The following is a 20,459-nucleotide window of genomic DNA, read 5'->3' on the forward strand; positions in this document are numbered from 1 at the left end:
ATGAGGACGTGTGTATTTCCAGTAGGGTCGGACTTAATGACGATTTCACTCGTTTTTAGCATTTATTTGTCATATCTCGAGCAGGAGTCGGACTTAGTAAAGATTTATTGATTAATAGCATTTGCATTTTTTTTAATTGGGCTATAATTTGAAAGAACTGGAAACTTATAAATTTCCATGTCTGCCTGTATGTCTGTCCATCCTTAAGCTCAAGAAACATGTTAGATAGTTGAAAGTAACGAGGAGAGTTGGAAACATCGTCGGCAGCAGGCACCGTTTAACTGTAAAAGTTCTTCCGATATACATCGAAAGTTTCGTGAATTCAATTCAAAAATTTTTCCCTGAAAGGTAATACATAAATGACCAGCATGATTCTATTGTTATAATGAAAAGTATTATGTACAGGGGCAACACTACTATTTTGAGATGGGAAAAAATATTTTAAATTAAATAACTTAAGAATATGATTAAAAATATATTGCAATCCGACCGACATTGTGACGATGTCACAAAATTATAATATCATAGAACGAACTACTGTATGATTATTATTAGAAATTAGTTATAAAAAATTAAAATATAACAGATGGCGCTACTAAATGTCTCGGGGGTAAGTTAAACAACTCGTTTAGAGATTTTGTTTTATTACAACTATTTAAATGTGTAATTTATTCACTAATTTTACACATTAAATAAACTTTTTTACAAATGTTAACTGCAGCAAAGTTAATCCAATTTCTATATAATAAACATATGAATTATTCTCTTCAACTTATTTTTCATGAAAATTCTATGCTTTCTTCATATTCATCACGACACATCCTTACAAACACCCCTCACGATACATTTACAATTAAATATAACAGATAACAGATTTACAATTGAACCATTATCTAATATGTAATATATTATCTATGTTCTTTGCATCTATTTACTACATTTATAAGCTCATAATGGAGATTTTTTATCGTTCGTTGTGCAGACTAATTAACACCGACTTCATTCTTATTCTGGGAAAGATAATAATAATAAATTTATCGTTAATGGTCATGATGCTAGAAGCCGTTTGTGGATAGGTATTATCCAGAAATTGAAATAGCACATTAACCCATATTTCCTGTACAGTCCTGACGTTGAACCAATGCGTGAATATTACTACATTGTTAATTTCATCGCTCCTTTGCACAGGATCACTATCTCACAAGAAGGGGTGGTCTTCTTGTCAGTGTCGATCCTGTGTCTTTACTGTAACTCATGAAACCAAACTCAATGAAATGTTTAAGACTTTTAATCATAAAATATTCACAGATAAAAGTAAATTTAGATAAAAGAAAAAAAAACTACTTGAAAAAAAATATATTAAAAATTTACAATTGGTCAATCAGATGATAACCTGCACAATAACAAAAAACACACATTTATTCAGGTAAGCTCTATTCTACGGTATCATTGCATTTATCCATGAGAACAATGAGTTTCATCATTTATACAACACGTATAAAGAAATACTTTCTTATTGTTTTATTATTAGTAACTTGGTATTTAAAAGCTACGATCACAATTTGACTGAACCATTCATTATTTGCGATTGAGTTGTGAATATCTCAATGAAACGATTAAACGGAGAGTCGTTATTTCCACTGGAAACAGTACCTGCTTCAGGTAGCAATGCTTTGCACGTCGCATCTTCCGGTTTGAAATTTTGACACACGACGTCAAGTAAGTTTGACACAGAAAATGCTATAAATTTCCCCACAAATTCTTTTGCTTCGGCTCCACATTCTTTCTGTATTAAATCGGCTCCACAATTTCTGAATCGACGATAAGAGCTACAGACAAAAAAGTATTAGTTACTATCTAAATAATATTTACTACTTTGTATTGAGTAATTAACACGTACCAGCAAGCCAGATTAATTCTATCTCCTAAAGGAGTCGAAGGAAGTTTTGTTATAGCAGCGAAAGCGTCATTTGCGCAAGATTGCTGATCCTTCCATACTTTGGAAAGGCATTCGGAATGTCTCAGCAAAGCTATAATATGAATGATAATTAAGTATAAAAACAATTGAAGAAAGAATATTAATTTTAAATCGAAAACTATTTATTAATATTTACTTGTTCTCATTTCATTTCCTGGTGTGCAGAATCGATTTAAATTTTCTTCGGATTCCGAATTAATAAAAGAAATTAATTGCCTGTACAAAGGGGTTGCGCATCTATCAGTGTAATTCGTGGCACAAGCAGCAGCCTCTTTCAGGTATCTAAATTATCAAAAAGTAGTATTATTGGATTACAAATAAACTTTACTGTCTATAAAAATAGGATTTGGAAAAGAATTGTTGCAGCATCTTACTGGCATCGACTATCGATTTCTGCTTCGTTTCTTGGGATGGGATCACTCTGAAAAATCTGAGATCTTCTAATGGCGCATGCTTCTAATTCTCTCCAATGACACGAGTCTTGTTTTGAAAGTTGTATTACTAAATAATGAAAATTATACAAAATATTTAAGTATAATTAATCAGTCTGTACCCATGATGCTGTGTATGATCTGTAGGAATTGTATATCACTCCTCTTAAACCTTTCGGCTATTTTACGTTGGTATATTGAATTAAATAATTACCAGTTTATGCCGTTACATAAGCAAATCAATTTAATTATTAGTTGCTTTTATTAATATATAAAAGCAAATACAGTGCGTACATTTTAGTACAAATGAAAAGTCGTACTTTATGTGTATTACTCTCACTAATATATAAAATATAAATGTTTTTAAAATTTATATACTTACCGACAGCAAATATAATAAAGTATGCAGTCTTCATCTTACGATACAGTGAACAAGCAGTGAGAAGTGTACAACTGTGGAAAAAATCTTTGTATTTATATTCGTTATATGGACAAATTTCGTAAAAAGTTTCAAAACTTTTCTAATTGTTCACTAAAACAAGCAAAATTAGTAATTTTCTAATCAATAACTTGTAGCATTATTTATTGTTTTTAAACAGGGGAACGCAATAATTGTTTATATTCTGTGAAATTATTGTATTGTCTCCTAATAAAAAAATAACCTACAATTTTCTTCATAAATAACGTTACTTCAATGACCCATTTCACGATTACATGTCAGAAATACAATTAATAAGGCAATTCTTTATTCAATAGAAATTAGGTTATTTGCGTTTGTACTTTAAATAAAACTGATTATTCAGAAATAATAATTATTTATTTATTATTTGCGATATTTTTAATTTAGTAATTTTTATTTATATCATTTCTAAATATATATTATAATGAACTTAATTAATTATCAATTATTTGTGTTTTTTGTGTCTAATTTCTGTGTCTAATTGAATTATTTTAATACATAATTATAAATAATTATTTTGTACAATTTTTTATAATTATCACTATAAATATATAGGCCTATATTATGTGTGTTTTATGTGTGTGTGTGTATGTGTATGTGTAAATTAGAGGGAAATTGTTCTATTCTAAAATTAGTATATTCATTATTAATTAATTAACAGTGAGAATTTATTTAATTTCAGTCGTATTAACAGTCGCATGCAGATGAGGGTGATGACCTTTGACTCCAGCTCATATTTTTGTTTAAATTATAGACAAATATTAATTTTGAAATTTGAATTTTCTTTTTCTTTTATCCTCTACAGTTTCTGAATACACTGAAGTATATTTGACATAAATTCAATAATTACAGTAGTCCCTATAAAAAAAAAAAAAAAAAAAAAAATGTGATGCTGCGCGATGGATCGTTGCTCCCGTGTTAATATTCAATAATTACAGTAGTCCCTATAAAAAAAATAAAAAAAATGTGATGCTGCGCGATGGATCGTTGCTCCCGTGTGAATATTCAATAATTACAGTAGTCCCTATAAAAAAAAATAAAAAAAATGTGATGCTGCGCGATGGATCGTTGCTCCCGTGTGAATATTCAATAATTACAGTAGTCCCTATAAAAAAAATAAAAAAAATGTGATGCTGCGCGATGGATCGTTGCTCCCGTGTGAATATTCAATAATTACAGTAGTCCCTATAAAAAAAAATAAAAAAAATGTGATGCTGCGCGATGGATCGTTGCTCCCGTGTGAATATTCAATAATTACAGTAGTCCCTATAAAAAAAATAAAAAAAATGTGATGCTGCGCGATGGATCGTTGCTCCCGTGTGAATATTCAATAATTACAGTAGTCCCTATAAAAAAAAATAAAAAAAATGTGATGCTGCGCGATGGATCGTTGCTCCTGTGTGAATATTCAATAATTACAGTAGTCCCTATAAAAAAAAATAAAAAAAATGTGATGCTGCGCGATGGATCGTTGCTCCTGTGTGAATATTCAATAATTACAGTAGTCCCTATAAAAAAAAATAAAAAAAATGTGATGCTGCGCGATGGATCGTTGCTCCCGTGTGAATATTCAATAATTACAGTAGTCCCTATAAAAAAAATAAAAAAAATGTGATGCTGCGCGATGGATCGTTGCTCCCGTGTGAATATTCAATAATTACAGTAGTCCCTATAAAAAAAAATAAAAAAAATGTGATGCTGCGCGATGGATCGTTGCTCCTGTGTGAATATTCAATAATTACAGTAGTCCCTATAAAAAAAAATAAAAAAAATGTGATGCTGCGCGATGGATCGTTGCTCCTGTGTGAATATTCAATAATTACAGTAGTCCCTATAAAAAAAATAAAAAAAATGTGATGCTGCGCGATGGATCGTTGCTCCCGTGTGAATATTCAATAATTACAGTAGTCCCTATAAAAAAATAAAAAAAATGTGATGCTGCGCGATGGATCGTTGCTCCCGTGTGAATATTCAATAATTACAGTAGTCCCTATAAAAAAAATAAAAAAAATGTGATGCTGCGCGATGGATCGTTGCTCCCGTGTGAATATTCAATAATTACAGTAGTCCCTATAAAAAAAATAAAAAAAATGTGATGCTGCGCGATGGATCGTTGCTCCCGTGTGAATATTCAATAATTACAGTAGTCCCTATAAAAAAAAAAAAAAAATGTGATGCTGCGCGATGGATCGTTGCTCCCGTGTGAATATTCAATAATTACAGTAGTCCCTATAAAAAAAATAAAAAAAATGTGATGCTGCGCGATGGATCGTTGCTCCCGTGTGAATATTCAATAATTACAGTAGTCCCTATAAAAAAAATAAAAAAAATGTGATGCTGCGCGATGGATCGTTGCTCCCGTGTGAATATTCAATAATTACAGTAGTCCCTATAAAAAAATATAAAAAAAATGTGATGCTGCGCGATGGATCGTTGCTCCCGTGTGAATATTCAATAATTACAGTAGTCCCTATAAAAAAAATAAAAAAAATGTGATGCTGCGCGATGGATCGTTGCTCCCGTGTGAATATTCAATAATTACAGTAGTCCCTATAAAAAAATAAAAAAAATGTGATGCTGCGCGATGGATCGTTGCTCCCGTGTGAATATTCAATAATTACAGTAGTCCCTATAAAAAAAATAAAAAAAATGTGATGCTGCGCGATGGATCGTTGCTCCCGTGTTAATATTCAATAATTACAGTAGTCCCTATAAAAAAAATAAAAAAAATGTGATGCTGCGCGATGGATCGTTGCTCCCGTGTGAATATTCAATAATTACAGTAGTCCCTATAAAAAAAATAAAAAAAATGTGATGCTGCGCGATGGATCGTTGCTCCCGTGTGAATATTCAATAATTACAGTAGTCCCTATAAAAAAAAATAAAAAAAATGTGATGCTGCGCGATGGATCGTTGCTCCTGTGTGAATATTCAATAATTACAGTAGTCCCTATAAAAAAAAATAAAAAAATGTGATGCTGCGCGATGGATCGTTGCTCCCGTGTGAATATTCAATAATTACAGTAGTCCCTATAAAAAAAATAAAAAAAATGTGATGCTGCGCGATGGATCGTTGCTCCCGTGTGAATATTCAATAATTACAGTAGTCCCTATAAAAAAATAAAAAAAAATGTGATGCTGCGCGATGGATCGTTGCTCCCGTGTGAATATTCAATAATTACAGTAGTCCCTATAAAAAAAATAAAAAAAATGTGATGCTGCGCGATGGATCGTTGCTCCCGTGTGAATATTCAATAATTACAGTAGTCCCTATAAAAAAATAAAAAAAATGTGATGCTGCGCGATGGATCGTTGCTCCCGTGTGAATATTCAATAATTACAGTAGTCCCTATAAAAAAATATAAAAAAATGTGATGCTGCGCGATGGATCGTTGCTCCCGTGTGAATATTCAATAATTACAGTAGTCCCTATAAAAAAATAAAAAAAATGTGATGCTGCGCGATGGATCGTTGCTCCCGTGTGAATATTCAATAATTACAGTAGTCCCTATAAAAAAATAAAAAAAAATGTGATGCTGCGCGATGGATCGTTGCTCCCGTGTGAATATTCAATAATTACAGTAGTCCCTATAAAAAAATATAAAAAAATGTGATGCTGCGCGATGGATCGTTGCTCCCGTGTGAATATTCAATAATTACAGTAGTCCCTATAAAAAAATATAAAAAAATGTGATGCTGCGCGATGGATCGTTGCTCCCGTGTGAATATTCAATAATTACAGTAGTCCCTATAAAAAAATATAAAAAAAATGTGATGCTGCGCGATGGATCGTTGCTCCCGTGTGAATATTCAATAATTACAGTAGTCCCTATAAAAAAAATAAAAAAAATGTGATGCTGCGCGATGGATCGTTGCTCCCGTGTGAATATTCAATAATTACAGTAGTCCCTATAAAAAAAATAAAAAAAATGTGATGCTGCGCGATGGATCGTTGCTCCCGTGTGAATATTCAATAATTACAGTAGTCCCTATAAAAAAAATAAAAAAAATGTGATGCTGCGCGATGGATCGTTGCTCCCGTGTGAATATTCAATAATTACAGTAGTCCCTATAAAAAAAATAAAAAAAATGTGATGCTGCGCGATGGATCGTTGCTCCCGTGTGAATATTCAATAATTACAGTAGTCCCTATAAAAAAAATAAAAAAAATGTGATGCTGCGCGATGGATCGTTGCTCCCGTGTGAATATTCAATAATTACAGTAGTCCCTATAAAAAAAATAAAAAAAATGTGATGCTGCGCGATGGATCGTTGCTCCCGTGTGAATATTCAATAATTACAGTAGTCCCTATAAAAAAATAAAAAAAATGTGATGCTGCGCGATGGATCGTTGCTCCCGTGTGAATATTCAATAATTACAGTAGTCCCTATAAAAAAATATAAAAAAATGTGATGCTGCGCGATGGATCGTTGCTCCCGTGTGAATATTCAATAATTACAGTAGTCCCTATAAAAAAAATAAAAAAAATGTGATGCTGCGCGATGGATCGTTGCTCCCGTGTGAATATTCAATAATTACAGTAGTCCCTATAAAAAAAATAAAAAAAATGTGATGCTGCGCGATGGATCGTTGCTCCCGTGTGAATATTCAATAATTACAGTAGTCCCTATAAAAAAAATAAAAAAAATGTGATGCTGCGCGATGGATCGTTGCTCCCGTGTGAATATTCAATAATTACAGTAGTCCCTATAAAAAAAATAAAAAAAATGTGATGCTGCGCGATGGATCGTTGCTCCCGTGTGAATATTCAATAATTACAGTAGTCCCTATAAAAAAAATAAAAAAAATGTGATGCTGCGCGATGGATCGTTGCTCCCGTGTGAATATTCAATAATTACAGTAGTCCCTATAAAAAAAAAAAAAAAATGTGATGCTGCGCGATGGATCGTTGCTCCCGTGTGAATATTCAATAATTACAGTAGTCCCTATAAAAAAAAAATAAAAAAAAATGTGATGCTGCGCGATGGATCGTTGCTCCCGTGTAATATTATTTTATTTTGATTTGAGGAAATGTAATTCTGACTGTAGTACTAACTATTAAGTGTATTTAGAAGTGTCTTTAATAAATATGATCTTTTCAAATAAGTATATATTGTATTAATTTTTCTATGTAACGCCACTTTACATGGAGCTAATAAAACCAAATCATCAGCATATCGAGTGTAATGATATGTTCTTCCAGACATCTGTATTCCGTCTGTATCATTTAAAAACATTTGATCTGTGTCATTTATACAGAAGTTAAATAGATAAGGCTATAAAGGCTCTACGTTTGGTTACTATGTATATTATTTATTCTATATGCAGGAAAAAAAATTCAAATTAGCACTTGAAAAATTCTTGCCTGAACATATTTAATTCAACTTATTTACTAAATTTTGTATGTATATGTACTGAGTTTAATGCTTTTGAAATATCAACAAATGCTGCAAACATTTTTTTGTGTTTTTTTAACTAAATAAAGCTGTATTATTAATAATAAAACTCTGTGCCTTTAGTTTTTGTATATGCAAACTGAAATTAAGAAATTACTTTTTTTTTTCTGATAACAACTTCCGAAATCTTATTGTTAGGATAGATATAAAATACTAGCTCATTACTGATAATAATGCAACTGCACGATAATACTCGAGATCTTTTCTATCTCCTTTTTTTGTATATATTAAAATACATTATTTTGTTTTTCTTGTAAATAATTAAGTTTCCTTCTGTTGATTCTTTTCTAAATTGCATTAAATCTTTATTTTTATTTCGTTTCGATATATATAAACTAAGATCATACCAAGCTTTCTTAAACCAATACTTTTTTCATTTTTTTACGTTCTTATAATAATAAACTCTTTTATTGTACTTTCTAATTGTAAATATATTTATTTTCCATTTCCCGATGAAACTACTGGAATAGTTTTAATTTCATTACAAATTAGCACTTGTAACTCTCGATATTTATATTTTATTCTCTAATATAGTAGAGATTTAGTCCTATATTCTGGCTCAGTTGAGAACGCAATACTAGCAACAATACGGAAATGGTCAGATATATCGAAACTTAAAACTTTTATATGTAATGTCTATTCTCCTGAGATCTCAACAAAATATAATTAATATGTATATATTATAGAATAACGTGGAAATTATTTGTAAAGTAGAACTTTGAATAAACATTAATATTTTAAATACACTTTGTTATACTTGGATATACATAATGAAAGTTTACATTCGAAATTCATTTTAATTTTACTTTGCGCTAAAAATGCGATAGTAAAGAAGTAGTGTAAAGTTATAGAAGACTGATCTTATTGTGTTTTTAGAAACCTCATTTTAAAGCAGAAACCTTGAGACAAAAGCACTATGGTTGCTATCACTTCTTGCATGTCTGTGTGTCGTGCAAGTTTTGGGTTTTTTAGAGGTTAAAGTATTGGAAATGTTCCGGCCATTACTGTGAAGTTGATGGATTATTCACTTAGTTAAGCAAAAATGAATTTCTCTCGGAAGGATTCATCTTTTAATCAGTTAATGTCTTTATAATAAAGAAACGATAATATCTATCGAACGATAAAATGATCATTTTCACCCCCCTCTACAGTAAATTTTCATACATCACAACTGTTTTAATTTCAGAAACTTTAGAATTTATGTATTTTTCTGGATGTACTAATTTATTCATAAACTTTTCTATCAAAGAATTTACATTTTACTATCAAAAACATTTACACTTCTTAATGCTATACGTATACAGTATTAAATTGCCACAGTTGATTTTCGATCATCATTCATTACTTATAACGAACTTGTGAATATTTTGATGAAACGATTAAACAGAGAATTATTTCCGCTTGGTGTTGTTCCTGCATCAGGTAACAATGCCTTGCACGTGGCATCTTCCGGTGTGTAATTTTGGCACACCACGTCAGGTAAGTTTGACACAGAAAATGCTATAAGTTTCCCCACAAATTCTTTAGCTTCGGCTCCACATTCTTTCTCTATCAAATCGGCTCCACAATTTCTGAATCGACGATGAGAACTACAAAGAAACAATTGTTACTTGCTATTTAACTATTACTTAGTGATGTGTATTGGGTAATTCGAACATACCAGCAAGCCAGATTTACTCTATCATTTGAAGGAGTCGAAGGAAGTTTCGACATAGCAGCGAAAGCTTCATCTGCACAAGATCGCTGATCCTTCCATACTTTAGAAAGACATGCCGCATATTTTAGTAATGCTGTAAAATAAAAAGTAATAAATAAAATATTACAGCAATGCAAGTAAATCTAGTAATAAAAAGTATATTTTTACTCGTTCTCAATTCGTTTCCTGGTGTGCAGAATTGATTGAAGTTTTCTTGAGGTTCTGAATTGACGTAAGAAATTAATTGCTTATACAAAGGGGTTGCAAATCTGTCTGTGTATTTATTAAAACACTCTGCAGATTCCTTTAGGTACCTGAAATATTAGAATGTGATATACAGTGAAACTTGACGTAATGCCACCCTCGTAATGTCCAATGAATAGCCGTGAATAGATTTTTTGTGTAATTTCTTTCAGTTATTAAATACAGAAATTTGCGATGCAAAGTACAGTGCATTATTATTACGGAATTATGTGGCCTTCAAAGTCAAATTTAGATGTACCGCCACAATACGATTGTTTTTAAAATTAACAATCGCATTGTGGCAATACATCTAGATTTGACTGTCATATATTAAATTTTCCTATTTTCTTTTTGTAGAAAATACTGACTCACATCTTCTTTCGATTTCTTCTTCGTTTTGTGGAATGGGATCTCTTTGAAAAATCTGAGATCTTCTAATGGCGCATGCTTCTAATTCAATCCAATGACAGGAATCTTGTTTTGAAAGTTGAATTACTACATATTAAGAAACTTATTTAAATTTTAAAGACTTTAATCATGCAATATAATTTACAATTTATAACCTTTTGGTACAATGAGAAGACCTAACGGCTTCATTACATCAAGTAATTTCATTTTAAATATTTCTAATCGTATATTATTTTGTTAAAATGTTTATAAAACTTTTCTACAGGTTAACCTGCCTACAATGGACATAGATGTAGAGAAATACAACATTTAATATACTAAATTATTACATTAACTTACCGAAAGTAAAGATAATAAAACATACAGTCTTCATTGTACAGTTGGAATACGTACATCTGGCAGTGAGAAGTGTACAATTGTAGAAGTGTTATGCGTATTTATAGTGGAAGTCCAAGTAATTTCCTAAAAGAAATTTCAAGATTTTGCGATTATGTGCACAAAAATAAGTTTATTGGATAATAATTTTGTGTAATAGTCTCTCATTTTTTAAATAATTCGTGACTTCTTGCACTCAATAATTTTAAACATTTTTCTTCATAAATAACATTTTAGTGACCCGTATCTATTCTACTGTTCGAATTTATTATTAATATAACAATAATTAATTTGTTTGTTATTTAGAAATGAAGTTATTTTTGTTGCCGTTAAAACATTTCAATCTGTTTGTGATATTTTAATACAATATAGGTTAATTGTTATACAGGGTGTCCCAAAATTTTTTTTTCAATTTGTTTTACTCGCTTTGCGAACGCAACCAACGGTAGGGACCTGGGACTTATACTGATCGCTAGCTTCATTTTTGGGAATTTAGACACCATGGATCGTTTCACAGGAGCACTGTGCTCCATGTGCGAGTTTTACAAAAACAATAATTCTGCCATTATAGCTCTGCGAAAATTTTGTAATCTTCTTCGATTGCGTCACATAAATGAAGCACTGAATACTCAACTTATCAAAACATGGGTACGGAAATTTGAAGAGACTGGTTCGACGATGAGCAAACATCGGATGGGGTAACCGAGGTCATCAATTTGTGAGGAAAATGTGGAGAACGTACACTAGTCAGTTAGAGCGATTCCTGCTCTCTCTGTTTACAAAAAGGCAAAAATCTTCCTAAAAGTTCCTTACATCGCATAATGGAAAAAGACTTGTGTCTCCACTCCTACAAGATACAGTTGGTTCAAGAATTAAAGCTAACTAATGGTGCTGAGAGGCTTAACTTCGCTAACCAAATGATTGATCGATATCCAGACGAGGTGACATAAACTAGCCTCTACTTTGCCCCAATTTGACGCCAATGGCTTTTTCCTGCGGGGCTACCTTAAATCAAAAGTATACAGCAGCAATCCTACCTCTCTGGATCAATTGGAACAAAATATCCGAGAAGAAATGGCAGCGATCATGGAGAACACGTGCCAAGCAGTTCTCAGAAATTTTGTCTCCTGTGTAGAAGTGTGCCAGTGAAATAACGAAACACATTTAGACAATATTATCTTTAAGAAATAAATTTCCAGGGACTGTACTTTATTACAAAAATTTTGTTTTTTTATTAAACTAATACATTATTTTAATATTAAATTTTTATTTTGAAAAAGACTTTTGGACACCCTGTAAAATGGCAGAAAGTTTCATTTTGAAGGTATTTTACGAATTTTATGAAAAGTTGTAAATTGTAATAACGAGTAAATACATCTATCTCTCCACTTCCTCGACCTTTAACTATTAAAATTTAACAGCTTGACTGCCTATTATACACAGGCTACTTTGCCAAATTTCGTTTCTTATATATTACCCTATTTCGCGTTATTAAATGAAATAGAAGCCAAAGCACACACACACACACATCAATATTACTGGGAATTTCGCTATCAGTATACGCTATTTCCAAGGAATCATTTTCTTTTTTGGATCCAGAAGGTCTCATAACGTGGAGTTTTGCGGAAAGTTACGAGATTGAAATTCGACACCATTCTAATACTTTCCTGTGTTATCGATTTATCTTGCGGTTAAATCGATAAATCTAGTAAATATACAGAATGATGTGCGTTTGACGGCTCCCGCGTCTGGTTAATTGCGACGAGAAAGATAGACAAGTAGAAGATGGATACAGAGCTATGGAAGACAATTCAGAAGACAACGTTTTAGTTAACAACTTCAACAATGTTAAGACAAAGAAAGATGATGCCATAAGTCCATTGAAGTTTCGGGGAAGGAGTGACTCCAGGAATATTCTATAGTTCATTCTTCAGGTGGATGCTGTTGGCATGAAGTACGAGATTGGAACTGAAAAGGGAAAATTGGTTAAAAAGTATTCGAGGAATTAGTTTGTTATTTGTCTAGTCACTTTTTATTCAAACGGATCATAATCCTGATAATCCATTATAGTAGGTATATTATTTCCTACAGCAACCAATAATCAAAGGTTTAACCATGCACAAATTAAAATTCAATTTTATCTTCTGCATATGCATTTCAGGGCTGATATAAATTCCCATTCCGTTCAGTGTCATATAATTTGTGCGTGCTTCCATAAAAGAACAACCACAGATGAAAATTCAATTCTAGGTACGAGTGCATTTCCAGTGTTTATAATTTTAAATTCGCCTTAATCCCGTGGAGATCGTTGGACAATTAGGTATTAAAATTGTCATTATTGTGTAGAATTGTGTAAATTTTCTCGTCTTTTCATGATCCTTCTAAGTCGTGGAAACCTTCCTCTCTTTAAAAACACTCCACCCGATTTAAAGAGCGTATTCATCAATGGGTTCAAAATTCAAATAAATAGTTTTATTAAATAAATTAATTTAGGATTTAAAGAATTCCGTATGGTGCTTTTTCACAGGAAGAAATGTATTATTAATATCGTAAAAAATTGCGTAATTATGAAAGTAAGATTATGAACTGTGAGATTTTTTATCTTATCGACTTTTCGCACGTCAAGATGTTCATGTGTCAGAATTCTGTTCGTCAGAATGTCTATTTTTCGGAGATTTCTAGGTCAGGATATCAATTTTTCAGATCTTCATCAAATCCAAATATTAACATGTTCTCTCACGATGACGCCAGTTTTTTACAACACAAAGCTTGAAGACAATTCATTTCGCGCAGAAGGATTTTTGAGTATCAAGAAATAAGGAAACAAAACGAAGAAAAGTGTATCAAAGGTTTATATAAAGCTAAACGTCTAAAAATATTTTAACAATGCAATTACTCTTCTTTTATGCAAAATATCTTTATTTTTTTCTGTTACACGAAATTAATGATTTTTTTGACGTTTTACTTGTAAACCATTCATAACTACGTTTTATCTACTACATTCTTACGTTAAGGCGAACTTGTGATTATTTTAATAAAACGATTAAACGGAGAATCATCACCTCCAGTGGAAACAGTTCCAACTTCAGGTAATAATGCCTTGCACGTGGCATCTTCCGGTGTGTAATTTTGGCACACCACGTCAGGTAAGTTTGACACAGAAAATGCTATAAATTTCTCCACAAATTCTTTAGCTTCGGCTCCACATTCTTTCTCTATCAAATCGGCTCCACAATTTCTGAATCGACGATAAGAACTACAAAGAAACAATTGTTACTTGCTATTTAACTAATATCTAGTGGTTTGTATTGGGTAATTCGAACGTACCAGCAAGCCAGATTTACTCTATCACTTGAAAGAGTCGAAGGAAGTTTCGATATAGCAGCGAAAGCGTCATCTGCACAAGATCGCTGATCCTTCCATACTTTAGAAAGACATGCCGCATGTTTTAATAGTGCTACAAAATAAAAATAATTAAATAAACTTTTTAAAAAATGCAACTATGTCAAGCAATAATAAATATATTTTTACTCGTTCTCAATTCGTTTCCTGGTGTGCAGAATTGATTGAAGTTTTCTTGAGGTTCTGAATTGACGAAAGAAATTAATTGCTTGTACAAAGGGGTTGCACATCTGACTGCGTATTTGTTGAAACAAGCTGCAGTTTCTCTAAGGTATCTGAAATATTACAATATAGAATACGCTGTCTTTATTTTTTAAGAAGAATAATTCAAATAAATCTTATTGCATCTTACTCGCATCGCATTTCTATTTCTTCTTCGGTTTTTGGAATGGGATCGCTCTGAAAAATCTGAGCTCTTCTAATGGCGCAGGCTTCTAATTCTCTCCAATGACACGAGTCTTGCTTTGAAAGCTTAAATACTGTATAATAAAAACAATTATGGAAAGTTTTAAAATAAAAACTTAAATAACATTACATCTCTTTAAATTATTTCTAGTTATTATGTAAGAGCAAAATGTTTTCAACATGTAATTAAAGTTTAAGAGAGATTTATTTAATTATTAATATACACAATGGGTATAATTTAGTATCTCGTCAATTTCATATATCAATATTACAGATTAAATTATGTTGACTTTGTTCATGAAACGTATTTTCAATTGTCTTGCAAATTGTCAGTAATCACTTCGTTAAGTAACAATTACTGCAATGTATGAATTTTTGTGTAGTTTTGATTCTAAAATATGCTAAATTTACGGCAGTTATAATTAAAGACATTATACTTGTTTATATTCCACACTAAATTAATTTATTTTACCCGAAATAACATTTATATTTATGTTTCGTTTAGTAGTTGTTGTATAAATGTTTAACTATATAGCATATATATTACTGTACTAGCATAAAAACGAATATATAAAAGTTATATAACTCCTTACACTTACCAAGAGTCAATATAGTGAAGTGGATTATGTTCTTCATGTTAGGAGTGAAGTTTGCCGAAGTTAATGTACAAGCGGAGACTGTACACCAACACAAATATTCTGCGTATTTATACTCGTTGTGGCAATTATTTCCTGGGTTTCATTTCAAAATATTTTTTACTATTTAACACAACATTGAAAGTTGAAATTTGTTTTGTCTGGTGAGAGGAAATTTCTTCATAGAATACCGTAATTTTAATGGCCAGTTTTATTATTATAGTTCGAGTGTATAATAATATAATAATATTATAATTTATTACTTAAATAGAAATTACGTTATTTATAGTTTACATAAACTATTCTTTAGAAATATTATATTTTAATTAAAGGTATTAAAGTACTACCGTATTAGCCCGAATATAACGCGATATTTTTCGACCATTTATTTTCCGTTAAAAAATCGACTCGCGCTAAATTCGGGGTTTAAGTAATGAAATGTAATATAAACAAGGACTGAAATGCGACTGAACGTCAGACCTAGCTCGACCGACCACTTCAAAACAGCCATGTGATCTAGTTAGTAGGCCTGCGCTTTTGTTTGCATAGCGCTACTATAGTAAGGCTATGTCTCCGCTTGTTCGAAGTTCATTAGTCACGTGATGTTTCGACCTCCTTTTAGTGACGTGGGCTCTCACAGACGCCATTTTTTATCTTAAAATTGTGAAATTTTTGGCTACGCTCGAAAAATTATTATTACATCTTTCTTTTCTTTATTTTCTCTACTTTTAAACAATGTAAAATATTTCTATATTGAGAAAAATGCTTTATTTGTGTCGAATTTAATGTAATTTGATACGTAAAACGCAAAAAATAAACATCAAATTTCAACTCGCTGTAATTTATCTCATGTTTCACCGATTGCCATCGGGCTTGTTTGTTAATGGGGAAGAAATATGACTCATTCAAGTTAAGTCAGTAGAAATTTCGTTCTACTGCGAGAAAATTTGTCAATAGACCCGCTTTACCCCTTAACGCGAAAGTCAATAAACGCTAATTGTTTTATAACCCTATTTTCAAATGCTTTTTTCTGAGTTGTAAATCGACCAATTGACTAAGTTTCTATTTTGTTTTACTCAGAAAAATGTTGTGTTTAAGATTTAACAGATATTTTCTTTACATTTTCACACATGAATTTTATATTTAATTTTTATATGATATAGCCGTGTGTTAGGCTTAACTCGATCATTGACATTAATGTAACCTGTGTTATTAGCTATAAATACCTAAATAAATGCTTATCTGATTGAATTTTACTTTCTTTGAATTTTTTATGAGTATTATTTTTTTTTCTAAATATCTTTATGAAAATTTTGGAGTCGCGTTAAATTCGGGCTAATACGGTATTTTATTTGTAATATTTTATACTCAAATTGTTTGCGTGTCGGATAGCGGAGAAAAGTAAAGTGTTAGGTTACATGTTTCGATAATCCGACATCAAATCCAGGTCATCGGTACCCTCGGGTATTTCTCGGGAATGGTCTGTTACTAATGTAACTGTCTTCGCACAGGATGTATTTGGAATAAGGCCCTGTTAGCCCCTAGTAAAAATGTTTAAATAAATCTAAGATGTATCGTTTATATGTGAAGGGTTGGATTGATGGGATATTGCAGTTTAACCCATATGCTAAGAGAAAATTACCTGCCGAGAAGACATACTATAGGACGTTGGCCCTGTTTACATGCCATACACATGATGAAAATCCGCTTCACGTGGTCAGTCTAATAACCCAAACCCACAACTGTTTCATCCTTTTTTCCCTCTGAATACCATATACATCAGTAATATATATATATATATTACTGATGTATATGGTATTATTACTGGTATATATACTATGTATATATATATATATATATATATATATATACTGTACATAATAAAAATATTTACAAAAAAAAAAAATGTGTAGTATACAAAACTTTTTGTATACTTTAAACTAGTCTTTATATTATTAATTAAATTTTAAAAATTAATTTTGAAAATAAATTATGATAAAAATTGCCATTCCACATAATTGCATTTCTTTCATAGTAGATTTAAGGTATCTGTATGAAGACCTATTATACAAAATTTATATATTAACAAATAGATGCGTATACACATGTAGAGGGCTTCATAGACCTTTTCTGATTTAAATAATTAAACTAATTGGCTTTTGAATGATAAAATATGTAGTAATTAGTTTAATTTTAGATTTAAATAATGATATACATAGATTATTCTAATTTTCTTGTTCAGTTATGGAGAATATAATTTATTTCATAAAAGAAGCATAATGTAAATTAGTTAGCTCAGTGAGTATCCACACCAATGACTTAGGAGTGCCCCGTGTACCAACACTTTACTGAATGGTCTGATTGAACGGGATGGCACCACGTGTAAGGAGGGTGACACCCTCTTTACACGTTCGTGTTGCTACCCATGTAACTCGAGACTGTGCATTCAGGACCTCTCCGAAACTAACACTAATCGAGTGTGGCACTAAACTGAAAAAATCTCAAAGAATAAAAATTGTTCAGCCTAACGAGAACCAAATACAAATTTAATATTGCAGAGTTTAGAAATCAACAACGTCTGACGATAAAAATGTTCTTGTCCATACAAAATACTACATTTGTTAATTCCAGGACAATGAAGAAAAGTACTATCCATTTATCAACGTTAGTTTTTGCTATAAAAAGGTAGTGCTGTATTGGAAAGAGCTATATCGAGGTTTTATTGCACGTATGCTTTTCACAAAAAAATTTCTTTTTATTTATTTTACAGTACATGTAATATTGTGTTATATTGTTTCTTTACGAGTATTGTTTGTAAATGAATATAATGTGAATGTATACCTATGTATTGTTATTTAAATGAAGTAATTTTTAATAATAAACTTTATAACAAACTAGTTTCATTTTGAATAATTAATACTATTATATATTTCGAAGTTATCAAGAGAAAATAGTTTAAGTTGCGTATAGTCCTTAGTATGTCTGCTTGAACTACTAATTTTGTAAGAAACAGTACTGTTTGAAAGGCATGTTGTTTCTTATAGTTATCTATAGTTATCTATTACAGACAGGTAAGACGTTAACGCCATAGTTAATTATACAATGTGTGATTTAAAGTCCCAATTTATTACGAAGGAAGCTCAAATGTATCAAACGTTTACTAATACTTTCTCTCGCTAATACGTTCATTTGTTACACTGGAACGAATTAGCGAAATTGCTGATTTAATGACAATAATCTGCCCATAAGCAATGAAGAACGTCAACTGCCACCCAATGGCACAGAGCGTTTTTTGGATGTAGGAAAGCAAATAGAAAGGTGCGCTGATATGCAATGCTATTAACAGAAATGAAAACCGAGTAACAATTAAAACAGGATAAGTGACTAACATTTTCAGTAAAGTGAGGGCACGTAGGCAATCACACTGGAGGTATGACAGATTATTTAATGCCGAATCAGCGAAAAGTTTACTGTAATCTAGTATTTCAACAACGAAAACTGTTAACGATAAGTCTGTCTTTATTTCTTTGTTATAAAAATACACTCTTTTCAAAACAGTTTACTATATTGTACTTTTAACATAAAATATATTTATTATCCATATCTTAACATTTTGTATCGCTTATTTTTTAAGACAAACTTGTGAATATTTTAATAAAGCGATTAAAAGGAGTATCATCACTTCCACTGGAAACAGTTCCAACTTCAGGTAACAATGCCTTGCATGTGTGATCTTCCGGTTTGTAATTTTGGCACACCACGTCAGGTAAGTTTGACACAGAAAATGCTATAAATTTCCCCACAAATTCTTTTGCTTCGGCTCCGCATTCTTTCTCTATCAAATCGGCCCCACAATTTCTGAATCGACTATAAGAACTACAAAGAAACAATTGTTATTTGCTATTTAACTAATATCTAGTGGTGCGTATTGGGTAATTCGAACGTACCAGCAAGCCAGATTTACTCTATCACTTGAAGGAGTCGAAGGAAGTTTCGATATAGCAGCGAAAGCGTCATTTGCACATGATCGCTGATCCTTCCATACTTTAGAAAGACATGCCGCATGTTTTAATAGTGCTACAAAATAAAATAATTAAATAAAATTTTTAAAAAATGCAACTATGTCAAGCAATAATAAATATATTTTTACTCGTTCTCAATTCGTTTCCTGGTGTGCAGAATTGATTGAAGTTTTCTTGAGGTTCTGAATTGACGAAAGAAATTAATTGCTGGTACAAAGGGGTTGCACATCTGACTGCGTATTTGTTGAAACAAGCTGCAGTTTCTCTAAGGTATCTGAAATATTACAATATAGAATACGCTGTCTTTATTTTTTAAGAAGAATAATTCAAATAAATCTTATTGCATCTTACTCGCATCGCATTTCTATTTCTTCTTCGGTTTTTGGAATGGGATCGCTCTGAAAAATCTGAGCTCTTCTAATGGCGCAGGCTTCTAATTCTCTCCAATGACACGAGTCTTGCTTTGAAAGCTTAAATACTGTATAATAAAAACAATTATGGAAAGTTTTAAAATAGAACTTAAATATTACTATAATTGAAAATCATTTCTAGTTATTTCTCTAAAGTTAACTGTTTTTAACTGGATAATAGTTTTATATTTGAGACCAAATTATTGTATTTATTCTTCAAAGGACGACCTTAAAGTGTTTCTTAAAGTGGCTACCGTTCTGATATTTTACAGGATAGTACATGTTACCAGTATCTAACCTAATATATCATTTTTTATAAATTTGTACACTTACCAAGAGTCAATATAGTGAAGTGGATTATGTTCTTCATATTGCAACTGAATGTTTTGAAGTTACGAGTGAAGACTGTACATCAATACAAATATTCAGCGTATTTATACTCGTTGTGGCAATTATTTCCTGGGTTTCATTTCAAAATATTTTTATTATTTAACACAACATTAAAGATTGAAATTTGTTTTGTCAGGAGAAAGGTAA

The 20,459-nt window shown here is 31.3% G+C and overlaps 5 protein-coding genes across 9 annotated transcripts in view; all 5 read right to left on the reverse strand.

The window, feature by feature from the left end:
* The window catches only part of LOC136974784 (cytochrome P450 3A8-like), a 399,348-nt gene that overhangs the window by 102,901 nt on the left and 275,988 nt on the right, over positions 1-20,459 (reverse strand). The window lies entirely within an intron of this gene.
* LOC136974798 (uncharacterized) lies at positions 1,444-3,117 on the reverse strand. Its single transcript, XM_067269742.1, has 6 exons — positions 3,076-3,117; positions 2,792-2,930; positions 2,353-2,479; positions 2,115-2,260; positions 1,901-2,030; positions 1,444-1,829 (listed from the first exon to the last, which is right to left on the reverse strand). The coding sequence occupies exons 1-6, from the start codon at positions 3,085-3,087 to the stop codon at positions 1,556-1,558; spliced, it is 828 nt and encodes a 275-aa protein (XP_067125843.1). The 5' UTR covers positions 3,088-3,117; the 3' UTR covers positions 1,444-1,555.
* Positions 9,672-12,657, reverse strand: LOC136974770 (uncharacterized). Its single transcript, XM_067269709.1, has 5 exons — positions 12,588-12,657; positions 10,634-10,760; positions 10,191-10,336; positions 9,987-10,116; positions 9,672-9,915 (listed from the first exon to the last, which is right to left on the reverse strand). The coding sequence occupies exons 1-5, from the start codon at positions 12,655-12,657 to the stop codon at positions 9,672-9,674; spliced, it is 717 nt and encodes a 238-aa protein (XP_067125810.1).
* LOC136974771 (uncharacterized) lies at positions 14,058-15,491 on the reverse strand. Its single transcript, XM_067269710.1, has 5 exons — positions 15,455-15,491; positions 14,803-14,929; positions 14,580-14,725; positions 14,376-14,505; positions 14,058-14,304 (listed from the first exon to the last, which is right to left on the reverse strand). The coding sequence occupies exons 1-5, from the start codon at positions 15,489-15,491 to the stop codon at positions 14,058-14,060; spliced, it is 687 nt and encodes a 228-aa protein (XP_067125811.1).
* On the reverse strand, positions 19,120-20,292 carry LOC136974772 (uncharacterized). Its single transcript, XM_067269711.1, has 5 exons — positions 20,256-20,292; positions 19,864-19,990; positions 19,641-19,786; positions 19,438-19,567; positions 19,120-19,366 (listed from the first exon to the last, which is right to left on the reverse strand). The coding sequence occupies exons 1-5, from the start codon at positions 20,290-20,292 to the stop codon at positions 19,120-19,122; spliced, it is 687 nt and encodes a 228-aa protein (XP_067125812.1).

The sequence above is a fragment of the Centruroides vittatus genome, unplaced genomic scaffold (genome assembly GCF_030686945.1).
Source record: "Centruroides vittatus isolate TY-2023 unplaced genomic scaffold, ASM3068694v2 contig_356, whole genome shotgun sequence".
Lineage (NCBI taxonomy): Eukaryota > Metazoa > Arthropoda > Arachnida > Scorpiones > Buthidae > Centruroides > Centruroides vittatus.